The sequence below is a fragment of the Ursus americanus genome, chromosome 27, assembly GCF_024610735.1.
Source record: "Ursus americanus isolate L20-20 chromosome 27, mUrsAme1.1.p, whole genome shotgun sequence".
In the NCBI taxonomy this organism is placed as follows: domain Eukaryota; kingdom Metazoa; phylum Chordata; class Mammalia; order Carnivora; family Ursidae; genus Ursus; species Ursus americanus.
In genome coordinates this window covers 12869036-12886728 of record NC_142153.1, presented here as the reverse complement: position 1 = coordinate 12886728, position 17693 = coordinate 12869036, and the positions used below count along the sequence as shown (strand labels likewise).

General features: G+C 43.2%; 1 protein-coding gene across 5 annotated transcripts in view; it reads left to right on the top strand.

Moving 5' to 3' along the window:
- The window catches only part of UNC5D (unc-5 netrin receptor D), a 537143-nt gene that overhangs the window by 510462 nt on the left and 8988 nt on the right, over positions 1-17693 (top strand). For all 5 annotated transcript variants that reach the window (XM_087856402.1, XM_087856400.1, XM_087856401.1 and 2 more), the window contains 2 exons: positions 311-475; positions 7601-7779. In XM_087856402.1, coding sequence (XP_087712528.1) covers positions 311-475; positions 7601-7779 — 344 coding nt within the window. The remainder of the gene's footprint in view (positions 1-310; positions 476-7600; positions 7780-17693) is intronic.

Genomic DNA, 17693 nt, shown 5'->3' with positions numbered 1-17693 from the left:
AACCATGAGGATTAATTTTTGATAGTATCCTAATTGTATGTGTCACCAAGTGAAATCTGAGTTCTTGCGCTGTGGTTTTGGAATCCAAATGTTATCAATTGGAATTGACATTAATTACTTTTTGTGCTGCTTGGCATATGCTGGACCATTATTTCTACAATTCCACCAAAGTCGCCGAGGCAGTTATCTCTGCTGCAATCATTGTCATCATTATCATCATAATTATTGCGATTCAGTCTCTCCTAGTCTCTACTCATCTCAGCCGGGCTCTGCACACCACACCCCTCTTCTCTCCCCCGTTTCCCTGCAGGAAGTCCCATTCGCCCGCGTGTGGTGCAGTAACAGGCAGCCCCTGCACTGTGCCTTCTCCCTGGAGCGCTACACGCCCACCACCACCCAGCTGTCCTGCAAAATCTGCATCCGGCAGCTCAAAGGCCATGAACAGATCCTCCAAGTGCAGACATCCATCCTGGAGGTGAGTCCTTGGTCTGCGGGACCACTTGACTCCATTTCGACAAGACCCGGAGATCAACGTGCCTCTTTCAGTCGTGCTACACAGGGTCTAAAAGAGCTTCGGAATGCTCTCGCTCTTAATCCTCGGTACCGGTAAGGGCAGATTAACTTTTCCTCAGGCTGAGGGTTGAACTGAGCTTCCCGTTGGGCAGAGAAACTCAACCCATCAGAGCTTAGGCTCCGTGGAGAGCCCTTTGGGGAAAGAACTGGTAGAGGGCATTTTAAACACAAAACCACAAACAATCTAATCGTCCATTGCAGGTTTGCAATATCTCCTGAGATTCATTGGTGGCTGATGGTACATTTGAGACATAAACCATGAAGAGGCACAAGGTCACCATGGGGCTGTTTTTCTACTGGTTCTTTTTTTTTTTTTTTAAGATTTTATTTATTTATTTGACAGAGATAGAGACAGCCAGCGAGAGAGGGAACACAACCAGGGGGAGTGGGAGAGGAAGAAGCAGGCTCATAGCGGAGGAGCCTGATGTGGGGCTCGATCCCATAACGCCGGGATCACGCCCTGAGCCGAAGGCAGACGGTTAACCGCTGTGCCACCCAGGCGCCCCTCTACTGGTTCTGACCAGCTTTCCAGAAGTCGTCTTCAGGACCTTGGTACCCTGCTGTCTTACAATGTCTCCTAGCCCCCAGGTTCGGGGTTCTGCATAGCCCTGTTTCAATTGAATCTGATTCATTGATGCCATCATGTACAACAGAGTAGACCGAAGTCTCATTCTACAAAGTAAGGAAATGCAAGTGCAAAGAGGGAAAGGACACTGTCCAAGGTCCTATCATTATTGAAGGGCAGAGTTAGAATGGGAGTCAGAGGAGAATTCACTTTTGCAAAAAGACACCTGATTTCCGCCATGGCTCTGATTTGCCTAAACCACTGAATGTCTTCATGGCTGTGGACTTGGCTCAGAGAGGAGATGATGGCATTCCCTCCTGAATGATTATTTGAGGGTAGAGGGCTAGAGTAGCTGAGGGGTAGAATCAGGGGAAGCATGTGATGCTTCTGTTGAGCAATTGTAAGGTAATCCCTGGCTAGTGTAGAAAAACATATTTTATTGCTCATCAGTAGAATATATAAATATATATATGCATGTGTACAGGCACACATACGTATTTATGTACCAATATATAAATAATATGTATTTATTCATTCAGGCTTGGCAGAAGGCTTAACAAATGTTATATACATACCACTCAATTCAGGGGGGTTTTTTCTTTGAAAACCTGTAGCCTTATAGCATTATCACTTCACTCCATTCTCATTTCAATTCATTGTTTATGCAAAATGAACATTGCTAATTCCCTGAATAGTTCTTCTGAAGAGCGGATGGCTTTCCAAAGGATTGTGCCTCAAAATTGATAGCTGTCTTAGCTGACATGTTTGTACGGTATTTGCATTCATTATCACCAATTAACATTGTGCGCTAAAGTAGTTTTGATGGGAAAGGTAGATCCAGAAACGGAGGGTAGGATATTTTGAGAGTCTTTCTTGAATAGTCGTGGCATATTTAACACAATACATTTCAAAGTAAAATAAAAAAATCACAGGAAAGTTTTAAAATAAACACAAAAGGAAAATCCAAGCAGATTTTCCTTCTGGTGTTCAGAAGCAAGCATGAAAAGGCGGGACAGAAAGATAACCTCTGGTGCAAACTGCCCTAAATGTCTGATCACAGATCTATGCAACAATTCCAGGTTTAAAGGGTTGTTATTTTTTAAGGCACTCCGATGGTGAGGACCAACTTCTGCTATCACAGGAATCCATGTTAAAGGACTGTGATAGAGTTGATACAGCCTCATACCTGTGCTCCTTGCTTAAGCAAATTTTGGAAGTACACCAGAGGAAAATGAGCTAATAACCACAATCTTACCCTTTACTCTCCATTTCCTTGTCTAATGCTTCGCAAGCTTACGATCACTTTGAAATGCCTCGAAAAAGACGACACCACGCTATCTCTCGATAATAAGCCAGCCTCCGAATGATACTTACTCACTGTTGGGTTACCGCCATCCAGTTTGGAGGCCAATGCGTTTTAGAAGCTCTATTAACCCTTTCGATCCTGGAAGGATTTTATTAATTGTTTCAAGTGTTCCTGCTGGCATTTGGCCCAGTGCATCTCCATCTCTTTGTAATAAACTGTATTTGTTAGGCAAATCTGTTATTTTGTCAGCAGAAAATTAAAAACTTTTGAAAGCCACTCTATTTCGGTACCATTTCATGCACTTTCACATGTAACCATCCAGCTCTGTGGAGTAAATACTATACTGTCACAATTTGGCATGATGTAACATTCTCAAAGAGGTCAACCAAGATGATAGATAAACCCAGTAATGGGGAGCCAGAGTTCCCAACTGAGATACCTGACGTCAAGGTCAAAGTCTGGATTTCCATACTAGACTACTTCCGGATCCCAGTCAGGGAAGTCTAATTTAGCAATACTGACTTTGGGCCTTCTGCATAATGTAAGCCTTCTTTCTGGGGGGCTTAGGCACTAGTGCCAAACATCACAGCATCAAAAATTCTGTCTTTGAGTATGAAAGTAGAGTGAAAATTGGGAAGTTCTTTCCTCAAGACTGCAGAAGGATGGGATGGGCTAGAATAAGTGTTCATTCTATAGGTTTTCAAGAATAGAATAGATTTCCCACGTGTCAGTCTGCCTGGAAAGGGAGGTCTTCAGTGAATGATCGATCGCTCGCGTTCTTTCCAACTCCAGGACTGTCTCATTCCTGCCAGAAGTGTACATCTACCAATAGATGTGGTGAATACAAAGTATCCTCTTCTCCCTAAAAATGACTTGGATTTTTGTGGTAGACACTTCCAGAAAAAGTTAGGATACATAAAGTGCTAAGAAACTGGGATTACCTGGAGAGGAGACAAGATACATTCCAGACATGAACTTGTATCAGTCAGTGAGTCGGGAATAATAGGTCAGTAAGTGCATCACACTTTATGACCTCTAGGCTGAAAGACCCTGCATTAGCTGGTTTTAATAAGTTAGTAATAGGATTTCTTTGATTAAAGATAATAAGAATAATAGTAAGGAAATAAATCTTTTGAAGCTTTCAATAGATGTCTGAATTTTAAGTATCTGTCCCTCTCCCCACTCAAAAAAAAAAAAAAAATCCCTGTATTGTTAAGCTCAGAGCTCCAACTTCCTACCTTACTTTAACGTATCATCTTAGCGTCTGTTTCATGAATTTAACGATGGAACCATGAGAGGTAAAAGATATACGTATGTAGGTCCTTGTATATATAAGATAATATTTATTTTAAATGTCTGAATCAGTACAGTGATTATGCTCATTGAAGGCCTTTGGTTCTTTATGTCTAGCCTCCCATCCACCACATTCCTTCATGCGTCTCATCTCAATGGCTTTCCAAATAAATAGAATCATTCATGTCATTCTCAAACTTAAAAATTATTTCCATGATCAAGATAGCGTATTTTTTTCTGTTTTTTAGAGTGACCATTATTGTGTCCATCCGTAGAAGCAGGTGGTTCTCTTTCAGTGCAACCTCACCAAATTACCAAACGATTACCACCAACTGACATTCTGTAAAAGCAACTGTATCACCGATCGGAAAATTGCGGAGTAAAGCAAAATAATTTTACTAATATCGAAGAGGAGGGCAGAATCCCTAAGTAATTTATGGCATCATCCCTTGTTAAAGTAATATTATTAGAGAATACTTTTTTTCCTTTCTTTTTTTTTGGTAAAAAGAACTTAAATGGGAAACTTGCATGTTACAATTTTCCCTTCAAGCAATTCTCTTATCTTTCTTCCAAAAGTGGTGGAAGGTTGGGGGATGATTTGTCTGTCGCAAAATAGACAGAATACTTGGAATTTCTCATTGACTTACACTCCCCAGCTAGCCAAGTAGCAGCCTCTTATCTCAGATGTGCAGAGCATGAAAATCTGCTGTTCCTCTGCATATTTAATTTAAACAATCAGGAAATGTGATGTATCTACAGGATTCTTATTACTTGGCCCAGCTGTCTTTTAGAATGCACCATAAATGTTACATAAAGTGTCATCCTTATGCGTGGCAAATATTTAAATTGGGAAACTTTATGACGGATGGGGGCCCACTTATCAAAGTATCGAAAACAGAAAAAATACTTAAGAGTCAGTCTCCTCCAATATTTTATTCACTTTGAACTCCTACCACTTCTGTCCTCAAGACTGTGGATCAGGGTGGTCTCTCTTCTGCCAACGGTAAAGACAGAGCTTGGTGAGCTTGGTCCACCCAAAGATGCCATGAGAGGTTGCACAAGCCAGCTCTGTCTATGCAGCCCTTTGTTGTGGCTACTTTCAGTGTTTTCAGTTTCACTGGCAAGCCACCTTTTCACATGGGAACACCCTTTGGTGTCGGTTTACAGTGACAGCTCCCATGTTATCTTGCATAGAATTCCTTTTTTTCCTCTCTACAGTTTCTACTATCTTTTTAAAGTACATCCTCCTGCCTTAAGTCAGGAAATTGAAGGAAACGGTCTTCAATTTACATTTTTAAAGGCTAGGAGAAATTTCACAAACCATGATTAAAAATGTTGTTCCTCCTTCATGAGAGACGATGGACTCTGGAAAACCAGCTGAGGGCTTCAGAAGGAAGGGGGTGGGGGAATGGGATAGCCCAGTGATGGGTAGTAAGGAGGGCACGTATTGCATGGAGCACTGGGTGTTATGTGCAAATAATGAATCATGGAATTTTACATCAAAAACTAAGGATGTACTCTATGGTGACTAACATAACATAATAAAAAATTATTATAAAAAATAAAAATAAAAAAATACTCTATTTACAAAAAAATTTAAAAAAATGTTGTTCCTCATAACCTATTTCATATAGCAAGAAGTCTGAGTTGATTCATTTTGTAACCAACATATCAGAATAAGAACTGTTCATTTTGCCAAAAATCACTAGTTACCCACTCAATTTCTATTCCATCAATAGCTATTCATCCTTCAAGGCCAACCAAAATGCCTCCTCCAGGAAGCCCTTCCTGCTGCTAATTCCAGAAGCATAAATCTAATAACGCTCAGCATTTTTCTTAACCACCTGCTTGTCTTGAAGCAGGTGCTGTAGAGAAATGAATTTTGGTATAGGTATTAGAAAATCAGACTTCTAGTTTCAGCCATGTTACAAAGTACCTGGGTAATTTTCACCACATTTCATAACCTTTGTGGTGTCTATAAAAGCTGCCAAAAGACTGATTAGGAAATTGGACAGATGTCATGGAGTACCCAAGGTCACTGAGCTAGGAAGTATCAAATCATAGCCCAAAGCAAGGTCCCTCTGCCTCTGAAAACCAACCATGCTTTTCTGTTACCCCACACTAATACAAAACACTAGAAGAATTTTGATGGGTGTTGTTCTATAATATTCCAGGGAGTAGAACTAAAACCAGTAGAATCTATTTAATATGATAATATCTACTTTGAATTTCCAAGCAGAAGCTATAATATGCAGCATTTCTCAAACGTATTTGACCAGAGATCTGCTCTTTCTTGGAACGTCTTCTGAGATACCCTTTTGGAAATAATGCATTAAGGCACTGTTTCCAAGATGCAGCCCTCAAAATGTAACTATGTCAGATGGCTATGGAACCACAAAACATATGATCATTAATAAGATCTCTGCATGAACGAGCTTCCTCAATTAACAGATTCTTGAAGACACAAGACTCACTGAGGTTTAGAGCCATGTGAGCCTGGCCCCTTGCCAAGAAGGCCTCTCATGGCTGTGGTGCTGACAGTAGGAAGAGGTGTTAAGGTTGAAAAAAGCTTCAGGGCAGGATCGCAGAAGAGTTCAGAAATGGCACATGTTAGCTGAACGGAAAATACAAGAGGACACATTCCTAACATGAAGGATGGTTCCTTGGACTTTAAACAGTCCTAACTAGTCCCTCAACCCCATCTCAAATTCGAAGGCTAAATTCTCTTTATATTATTATTATATTTTCTTTTTTGCTATATAACAAATTACCATAAACTTAACAGGATTAAACAGTACCCATTTACTGTCTCACATTTTTTGTAGGTCAAAAGTCCAGGCATGGCATAACTGGGTTTTCTGATCAGGATCTCGCAAGGTTGAGATCAAGGTGATGGCTGGGGACATGTTTTCACCTAGAGCTCAGAGTCCTTTTCCAAGCTTATTTGGATTGTTGACCAAATCTAATTCCTTGAAGGTCCCCCATTTTCTTGCTGGCTCTTGGACCGGGGTCACGCTCAGCTCCTAGGGGATGCCCTCAGGTCCTAGCTCCCTGCCCCCGCTCTATAGCCAGTTCACAGCCCTGCTGTTAGCTTTCTACCAGCCCAGCAGGAGAGATGCCCCCAGATAAGAGCTGCCTCTTCTCTCTTCTAAGGGCCACGTGAATAGGTCAGGCTGACCCTGGAAAATCTCTCTTGATCAGTTCATAGTCACCTGATTAGAAGCCTTAATGACATCTGCGGAATCCCTTGTCTTGTAACCTATCATAGTCACAGGAATGATTCAATCGGATACTTTTCAGGCTTTAAAATTCTGTTGGTCCACATAAACTTACCAGCACTTCACAACCAGGGTGGGGCAACACACACTTAAAGATGATCAATATACAATCAGTTCCCCTTTGTAGATTTCCTGACAGTTACCTGCCCAGCCAGCAACTTGGATTGGCCCATTCGTCTTCGGTCAGCTCTGACTATCACAGGGTCATTCCTTATACTGAACTGAAATCTGTCCTTTGGGGGATTCTTCCTACTGATTCTAGATCTATCCCTGAGAACCAGGGGGGGGGGGGGGAGGTTTAATCCTGCTGTCACCTGACATCTCCCTGGATGTAGGAGGCTGACAATTGTGGACACCCCCCCCCCGAGTGGAAGACCCTGTTGTAAATCTCCAGTACATAATTCACGAGGCTGCCAGAGAACTTATTTACTACGTTAGAAAAAGGGGAACGTGTCAATGTATTTTACAGAGTCCATCACAATGGCAAGCATGCTGTGCGTGTGTGTTAATTTTCTATTAAAATAAATAAAAGTGTTTCTCGGTAATGCTTCCATTTAGATCTGACCATGCTTTCTCTGTTTGTAGAGTGAAAGAGAAACCATCACGTTCTTTGCACAAGAGGATAGCACTTTCCCTGCACAGACTGGCCCCAAAGCCTTCAAAATCCCTTACTCCATCAGACAGCGGATTTGTGCCACCTTCGATACGCCCAATGCCAAAGGCAAGGACTGGCAGATGTTAGCACAGAAAAACAGCATCAACAGGTAATTGGGGGCAACTGGAAAGAGGACATTCTTCCTGAGAGTTTTGAAAAACAAAGGGGTTTGGGCGTATCCATGTGGTTTCCAGGCCCTGCTATCTTTATAAATCCCTCTGGCCACATTTCGTGTGAAGCCTAGCTACGTATGTGGGCAAGAAACAAGAACAGGACACTGTGTGTGGCATTTCCTTCCACCCGCTCTGCCTTTGGGGACATGATAGAAAAGTCTTACTTTGGTCCTGGTCCCATCTTGAGGTTGGCTAACTTGGGCCGCCCAAATGGGGACAGAGACTAGGTCATCTTGGTATTTGTGGGAGATCCCAGCACTGTCTTGAGTCGGTGATAATAGAGACAGGGAAGTACGTGTTTCCTCCCTACCATCAGGCCACCTTAAGCATCATTTAACCCTCCGTGGGGACACGTTCAGCCGGCAAAAGTGGGTGCCTTGGTATTAGAAGTTTGAGGATGAGAATTCCCAGATCTGAATGCAGAAGGTGTGAAACAAACAGGTGACCTAAGCACGTGAATGAGCCTGCGGCTTCCCCGGACTCCCATTACCAATGCTAGCGTTGTAGTTAAGTTGAGAGTAGAATAGAGAGATTCATAATGGGCTTGATTACTTTTGATGAGAAGCAAGAGTGATGGCATCCCGGGCAGCACTGATGGGCAGGTCACTTCGGCTGGGCTGGAAGGATAACCAGCAGCGAGAGGGCATTGGCAAGCAATACCTCCCTTCCCCCACGTCCGCCTCCCCTCTTCCTCTCACCCCCCCCCACCCCCGCCATGCCCCAGAATGAATAGAAAAGAGAACAAATTTTGCCAGAACCATTTTCCTTCCCTTTTCCTCTGGTACTCTTTTTTTCTTTTCTTTTTTTTTTTTCCTTTTGAGGCAAAGCCTTATTTTCTTACTGTTTGCCTTACTCTGTCATTTCCATTTTGTGTTCTTTATTTCCACAGACATCCTACCTGACTCTTTCTTCTCTGAAAGGGAGGTAGGTGTCTGCCAGGAAATGATAGAGTGCCACTCCCTGTCTCAAAAGGGATCCAAGAAATCCGAGAACGCAGGACCCAACTAGAAAGCAGTCAGGCTCAGAGGGGCAAAGCAAGAAAGGAGGCATGGCTGCCGAAGAAAAGGGGATTTGCAGAGACAGGCAAACCCAGAGAGAACAGATACACTCTTGAGAGTCGAATATTGAAAATGAAAGAATACAAAAATGTATGTGTACAGGAGAAAAAAAATTAAGTTGAATATTTCCCAGCAAGTTTGACAAAGGGAGGAGATGTCTCATTTATAACCCATGAGCACCCTGACGATGTCAGGCTCACTTTCTGATCAACACAGGGACAAGAACAAAAAACAACCCAGAGAACAGAATTCGGTTGACAAAGAAAAAAGTGTGTCGGGGGGGGCAAATTGGGCCCCCGTAAGGCATCCCTGGTTCTACAACTCATACCAGTCTGCCTGAACACATCACTCACCAGCCCTGTTTCTTTTTCTACAACTGCAATTCATAGAATTCGAACTGCGTTAACTCCCAAATCCATTCTGACCATAAGAGTTTATGATTTTTAATTCACCGTTTACATGAAAATAATTGCCCCAAAATACCTGCAGATCCACAGAAGCTACCATCCGTGTGCTGGATGAGTCTGCACACGTTCCTTCTGCCTCGTTCCATTTCATTCTCTGCTTACGGTCTACCTACGAGAACGACTGTGAGTGCCCCCAAAGTCAGCAGTTGGGGCCCTTGCGCAGTAGGGAAAATGCATTTCAAATTGGGAGACTAAGGTCAACACCTTTTGTGTCTCGGCTCTCATGAGCAGGGAATGTCTGCGCAGGAGCAGACCGCCCCTCTGGTGTCCAGGGTCCTCCAGTGTGAACACTCTGTGGGCCTGTTCCCTTGCTTTGGGCTGTCCCTAAGACCCCTTCTCCAGGAAAGCCTAAATTTCCTTGACATAAGAAACACAAATGACCTACTTAATGGAAAGTTTCTAACACAGTGCCCAGAAAATGTCGATTTCCATTTTTTTAAAATGATTTTATTTATTTATTTGGCAGAGAGAGGGCACAAGCAGGGGGAGCAGTAGGCAGAGGGAGAGGGAGAAGCAGGCTCCCCGACGAGCAGAGAGCACAACTCGGGGCTCGATTCCAGGTCCCTGGGTTCATGACTTGAGCCAAAGGCGGACACTTAACCAACTGAGCCACCCAGGCGCCCCCCTGAATATGTTGATTTTCAATCAGTGTTGCTCTTTGCAATTTTCACTAATGGCAAATTAGGACGGCATGAATACATGTAACCTACTCTCTTTAAATCTTCTATGGTGAACATCTTCAGCTTCAGTGAATGGCACGTCCTGCCCCCTCTTCATTCTCTAGCTTAGCCTTCTGAAAGTCATAGAACTATGGAGCGAGACTGGTTTAAATTAAGAATCACCAAACTTCTTTCTGTTAAAGAACCAGACAGCAAATAGTTTAGGCCATATAGGATCTGTTGTAATTACTCGGCACCATTCAGCCCTGCTTCTTTAGTGAGAATCAGCCAGAAAAAATACATGGAACACAGCTACGCCTATTTGTCTAACAAACTTCTTTATAAGAACAAGCGACAACCAGCATTTGCCCAATAGAACGTAGTTTGCTGACCCCTCATTTAAATAAATCTGCCCTCATTTAGTAAGTAAGACCTTGTTGCTTCAGTCATAGTAACACCCAAAGATGAGGCTTCTCAGCTCAGCATCCAAGCTTGAGGGGCGAGAGGGGATAGAATAGGACTCTTCTAAGATTGTTATTCATTTGACAGAGAGAGACAGCGAGAGAGGGAACACAAGCAAGGGGAGTGTGAGAGGGAGAAGCAGGCTTCCCGCCGAGCAGGGAGCCCAATATGGGGCTCGATCCCAGGACCCTGGGATCATGACCTGAGCCGAAGGCAGACGCTCAACAGCTGAGCCCCCCAGGCGCCCCTGGATAGGACCCTTTTCTGCAGACTGGTTGTTTCTGGCAGAAAGGCCACCAGCATATTCACAGGAGCAGAGTGGAGCAAACACTACTGAAAACCACCTTGCACCGTGAACTCATTCTCATTTTGCAGAAATGTTCAAGTTCCTTTTGTGTTTTCATTACTGTACTAAAAATCTGCCTCCTCCTACATGGGAAGAAGCCCTACGTAACAGAGAGGAATGGGATTTTCAGATGTAATTTGTCACAACTTCCTGTTGTATAATCCCGGATCACTGGCCGGGCTCTCTTAGGGTCACACAGAATAGAGCATGGAACTGATCATTAAGGTGTGTTAAAACACAAAATCTGACATTGTCAATCTGCTGATATTATTGGGCAAGAGAGTCGTTCCATTGCATGAGATCCTGTCCACTCTGGGCTCACAAGAGAAAGAGGACGACAAAAGCATGTGGGCTTTCTGTTAGAGACTTCACCTTCCTTGATCTGGTGACAGCACTTCTCAGCTGCCTCTCCCCCTCCTTTCAGTTTCCAGAAGTATCCAAAAGCTAGCAAAGCCACAGTGCTCAAATCACGAAGGAAGAGTTTTCAAAGGGAGTGGAGGGAAACGTTTGCTTTTCTTTGACTGCCAGTGAAAATGCTCTCCTGCCCTCCTTTTGGGGAAATGCAGATGTCACTGATGATAATCTGCTTTTTTGCCAAACAAGTTTCTACTTAGATCTGAATGGGGGGAAAAAAACGACTTGGAATATAAAGTGAAAGGCTTAGCAATCGATGAGAATGTGAGAAATGTCGGTCGTGTGTGTTATGAGGCAGCAACACAGGTGGCCTTGCAACTTGCCTGGCATACGGATCGCACTGAAGAAGCGACAGAGCCTAGCAAAGAATGTCACCGACAACAGTTGCAATTACAGATTCTGTGAGCAAACTCTGACTATTACTCAGAGTCCGTACTTGCTGCATTCCAAAGCTGAGGTTGCACATTCGTTCTCTAAATTCAGCTGCAATAACCCTCCAGTGCTCCTGGCCCCATGTGATTGGTAGGTGGGGAGGGCTGAGAAATAAAGAATTGATCATGAAAGTAGGTGGCGGGGAACACCCGCCGAGGACTAAACAGATTAATTGGAAACAACGGCTTCAGCCCAAAGTAGTCTCCCGTCTCTAAACTTCCATAGCGCTCTGTAGTAGGAGGACACTTTGTATCTTTAGTTCTAGTTAAGCCCACCAGGGTGGTTCTCTCTACTTAGGGGAAATTCAGTCCTTTCTGAATTTTGACATGAACTCTCTCATGGGACACTAACTCTGCTTGACCTCAAAAACTTTCTTCCTCATAAATACAATTGATAGGAATAAGCATCAGAGGATTTTGAAAATTGGTCTCCCAGGAAAACAGTTTACATGGCTCACATGAAGGAAGATTCTGGTCTTTTCTCTCAGCTCTTCCACAGTCCCCGGAATTCTACCATTAGCTCATTCTTCTTTAAGGCCGCGTGATTTTCATATTCCAGAAACCCTTGTGAAAACATAGCCAGCTTGACCATGTTGCTATGGGAACAGCTGCTGGATAAAGTGCATGAGACATGGGAGTCTGAGCGGAGGGGAAGCAGCCGAGATGGAAGAGAGGATGCCAAAGTGGAGAGAAGCACATAATTACATCTTATTAACGGTTTTTCATAATAGTATGCAGTTGAACCTTGAACAACACAGTTGAACCTTTGAACTGCACGGGTCCATTTACACGTGGATTTTTTTTTTCCAGTAAATACAGTCCAGCGCTATAAATGTATTTTCTCTTCCTTATGATTTTCTTAATAACATTTCTTTTCTCTCGGCTACTTCATTATATGAATATAGTATTTGATACACAAATAGGTGCCAGCTGTTCATGTTAGCAATAAGGCTTCCGGTCAACAGTGGACTAGTGGCAGTGAAGTTTTGGGAGTGTCAAAAGTGATCCTGGATTTGTGATTGTGTGGTGGGGGGAGGGCTAACTCCCCACATTGTTCAAGGGTCACCTAAAACATATTTCTTGTTGGTCAAGGGTTAAAATAGTTCATTTTGCCTGTTCATGTTCATGGGTGATGGTGTAGCAGTTGGGAGCAAATGACATTTCTCAAACCTCATGGCTGATCAGCGGTGCTGTATAACCAGTTTTTCCACCAGGACCTCTAATGAGAAACAGAATCTTCTCATATTGAGGTCATATCCTTTCATTCCCTCTGTCTACCCTGTTAATTGGATACACAGGCCCAGTGAAATGACCAGAGGGCAGTGGAAGCGGACAGAGGAAGGTCACGAGGCAGCGTCCTCATCTATCTTGGGATAACTGTTGAGAATTCACCAGAAGTAGAGCAGCCCCAGTGCCAGCTGCCTTTTGGGGTGAGGGAGGAAGAGGAGAACAAAAGCCATACAGGATGCCTGCTTGAGGGGTGTCTTGCAGTGACCACAGAGGCTCGCTGTTTTCATTCCTGTGGTTTGGGGTTTACTGTGATGACACCAAACTCCACTTTCTTGGTTTTTGCAGGCTGGAGGCTAGAAAACACATCCTAACCTTTAAGTAATAAAAACGGATATGAGGCCGTCATTTCCAAAAAAGCCACCTTTAGGACTCTTCCAAGGAAAGTTAATATGTGGGGGGATAGCATTACACGGGTCCTTGGAGGCAAAATAGAGTGAAGCCCCAATCAGATTTTCTGGTTCTGGCACAGGAGGCTTATGCAGGGGTGAAATGCCAAGAGCCCTACAGTGAAGCCAGAGGGACCCAGCACAGCAAAGCTTCATTCCCCCGAGATCAAGGACTCGTGAAACTACCCGCTAATACAAAGCTGAAGCAGTAGCCCTGGGACAAGTGTAGCCGGGAACAAGCTGTATACGGTTTACAAGTGGCAGATGTCCATTCTAAAGGTGCTACGGAAAAGAAGCTTCTTCACGTTCCTCCAAGAGAACCAAAGCCATGCTCCCGCTAGCCCCAGGGGCTGATGACAAGGGCACTGCATTCCTTCTAGGCAAGGGGCGGTTTTGTGCTGATCCTTAAAGAAATAATAGGCTCTCCTCCTTTATGTTAATAGAGTTTTCAGGAAAGATGGACATGCCCAGGCCCCTTTTAGAGCCTAAATAATCCCCTTCGGAAGAGCCGTCTCAAACAGTACGTGAAAAGGCTGGCAGCATCAATATGCCTGAATACGATGTTTTCATCATTTGAGAACATTAAATTACAGGAAGGATTTTAACCCAATTCATTAGAGTATCCTTTAAGGGATTAACTTCCTTTTCAGTGATTTGCGAGGTTTCATTGGAACTCCTAGTGAGTATTTGGCAAAGGGAGAAGCCTAACTATTGCTCGCTTCCCTCACTCAGCACTGACACAGTGGTCCCTCCTCTCGGAACACACGCTGGTCCTTCTCCTTCGCCCACAGGATGCTTACAATATCTCAAGGTTATGGAGTGGGAAAATTAGTTTAAAGGAGACCTATTTTTCCTTGATATATCCCAATTCAAAGAACACTAGAAACTCCATTTGGTAGTTATCATGGCCCTTCACTTCCAAATATGACAAATTGTCATAGACAATTTCATCCTGTCAGAAATGAAACTAGAGCACTGACAACAGGGTCTACAACTGGGCTTGTTCTCCTTTGGCAACTCACGGGTGGCCCTGAAACCTCCAGGTCCTTAAATGTTTGACAAAGAAAGGAAAAAAAAAAAAATCCTTGCTATTCCCCTTCCAGAGCCAGATAATAGAAGAGACAAAAGGAAAAACTAAGAGGAATCTCATGGCCACATTCATTGACCTAAAACAATGCACCTGTCTAGGGCAAGACAGAGTGGAACTCCATGTTTTCTACTGCCTGTACCCCCATCCTTGTGGGTCCCCCCCTGCCAGCTGCCTTGCTCTTGAAGGCACAGGAGCCAATAGTCAGAGGTTCCATTATGGCATCCGTCTTTCGCTACTTCTTTGGAAAATGCTGTGCTGACGTGGCTTTATCTTGAAAGCTGCTTTGCTGTTTGTTGAGTATCCAGAGAGGTTGAAGTTTGGGGACGGAAGCCTGATGGGTGGGACAAATGTTTGCGTTGTGTCCAATTACTGCTGTTCAATATGAATGGCTTTTCTCTTCTGCCCGCATCGAAAGAACCATATGGAGGGTTGGTTTTGGTCACATACGAGGCTTTCATTAAATGAGACAATGAGGATGATAGCAGGGATATTAATATTTTTTCATTAGGACTCTGTCCCCAGTCCCTCTGGCACTAGCAGGATTATGCACTGTTCCTATAAATGATGGCTCCCGATTTGTTAGAGGCAGCTTAACTTAGTTTTCACTTTTTATACTACAAGCCTACTCGGAAAGAAGATATTTTTAAAATATGCTTTTTAAAGGCTGAAACAATTCAGTTGACTGCGATGTAAATGGCAAGTTTGTAGAATATAAACAGACTCGGTGCCCTCATGTTCCAGGGGCAAGTGCCCCCCCCCCCCCACCTGGGTGAAATCCTCAATTCTGAATGAATTTACAGCATGCACCTGGTATGGGGGGGGGGGAGGGAGGTCTTCTGTGCTAATGACATTAAGCTACAGTTCTTTTTTTTTTTTAAGATTTTATTTATTTATTTGACAGAGATAGCCAGCCAGCGAGAGAGGGAACACAAGCAGGGGGAGTGGGAGAGGAAGAAGCAGGCTCATAGCGGAGGAGCCTGATGTGGGGCTCGATCCCATAACGCCAGGATCACGCCCTGAGCCGAAGGCAGACGCTTAACTGCCGTGTCACCCAGGCACCCCATTAAGCTACAGTTCTAATGCGGTCCCCAACTATATTTCAGTAGAAAATCCGTTTTCCTAGTTACCAGAAGATCTTACAGCCTGAAAATAGGTAGATCAGCCTCCATGGTAGCAGGATTCTTAGAAACTGAAAGTTTGTTATCTGGAATTCAGAATGAAAGGGAGACCCTTCTAGGACACACACAGTCGGACCCAAAGAACAGTGAGCCAGGCCAACTCCAGTGTGAGCGCAGTATGCCCTCAGGAGAGTTCCGGCCTGTTTCCCCAGGGCTGAGTGCCTGTCCCCATTACTCTTGTCTCCCTGTTAAGTGATTGAAAGTTTAGATGTTACTATTCCTGAAGATATCTATATTTGAACACTCTTTCAAGTACTTAAGAAAAGGTGGTGTCTCTAAATTCACACCAAAGGGACACCCAGCCACTTTTCCATTTGGGAAAACCAGCCCATGTAATAATAGGATATAAAGACATCAGAGGGCAGAATTTTATCATGGGCCCTTAATTCTCTCCTCCTCTTTGCATCCAAAAGTGGAAACAGGCACAGTCATTATTTCCAGAAATCCTCAAATTTTAACCTAATTTCCATTATTCATTTAACGTGGTCCTTAATTTGAAGATATATTTTGAAAACTGGGATTCTGTGTAAAAATTTGGTTTTGGACCATAAGACACTGTTTTAGATTGGCCTGTGTCTAGCTAGTGAAATCGCGAAGGTAAAGATTCATGCTCCCAATTCTGTCCTACCTCAAGCATGGGATTTTAATTGAGGATAAGGGATGGGGATAAAAAAGTCTCAAAAAGAGGAAATTAATCATGGTGATAAAAAAAACCATCCTTCCCCCACCCCCTACCCCAGCCCGGAACTCCGATGAATAGAAGGCATGCAGGCTCAACAAAACAAAATTTAATTTAATAAACCATTACTACTCAGTAAACTTACATGGATAAATTTGTCCAGCTGTCTTACATGTGTTTTTTTATAGTTTACTCTTTTAGTGGGAGTTCCAAAGGAAAAGACAAAAGTCCTTGAATCTACAAAGCTTAGGACAAATAAAGTGACCTGAAGACCTAGAAGGATTCTAAAGTAAATTCCTAAAATTTAAGAGTAATCTTACCTGCATGATACGTAGCATCTTTAAGACACCACAAAAAAAGAAATCTTATTTTTTCAAAATAACTCTAGTCTATGAGAATCCTAAAAGGCTATGACAAAAGTTCAGAGCATTAAAAAAATAATAACAATTTGAAGCATCTAAGACCAGCATCATAAACATTCAGTTCCTTAAACATGTTTCAAAGAGAAAGAAAAAAATTAAGTTTTATTTTGAGGCATCCACCTAAATTTCGAGACTACTACTTTTGCTAATTGTTCTGGTTTCATCAAAAAAAAATAAAGACACCCAGAAAACTGCTCGATACCAACTGTTACTATGAATTCTGTTCTCTAGTAGTAGCAATATTCCCTGGATTGTGTGTGCATTTAGCTGCTCATGTCCAAATGCACCACCGTTATGAAGAGAAATGGGTCACATAGATTGGGCTGAGAATAATTTCAAAAGGGCAGTATGGAAACCACCTAACAGAGGCACAGTATACCAATTTTCAAAACAAAACAAAAATCCGTGCATTTGCACACATGTAAACGGTTAAAATAATCCAGCTATCTTGGAGGAATAGCCTATTGCATTAGGATCTTAGGGTCTTTTATATACTAATTATCCTGGTGTAGACAGGTGAAGGTAATTTAATCGGTCTGTTTAATCACAAAGCTAACTGAATCATTTTTAATAAGACTGATTATGTTCTTGTACGTATCTACAAAAATTAAGTGGAATTTGAGATTTGTGTGTGTGTGATGAATGTGCTTGTATAGGGGATAAATCCGAGCCATGCTTTGGGGAGCACATTTCACTCGTGACAATATGTTCAGAGACCTGTGCCAAGCGAGAGTCCTATTTCTGCCTCTTTTGATCACTTAGTTTGCTTTAGCCCTGGGTGCCTATTCTACAAGTCAGGACGCTTGCAGGACTTCTGATAACCAAATGGCTGGAAGGAGCCCTTCGCCAGCCCCACTCCTCTTCCTCTAGGCAGGTGTACTTAGAACACCTTCCCCTGGGTGCCTGGGTGGCTCAGTCGGTTAAGTGGCTGCCTTTGGCTCGGGTCATGATCCCAGGGTCGTCGCATT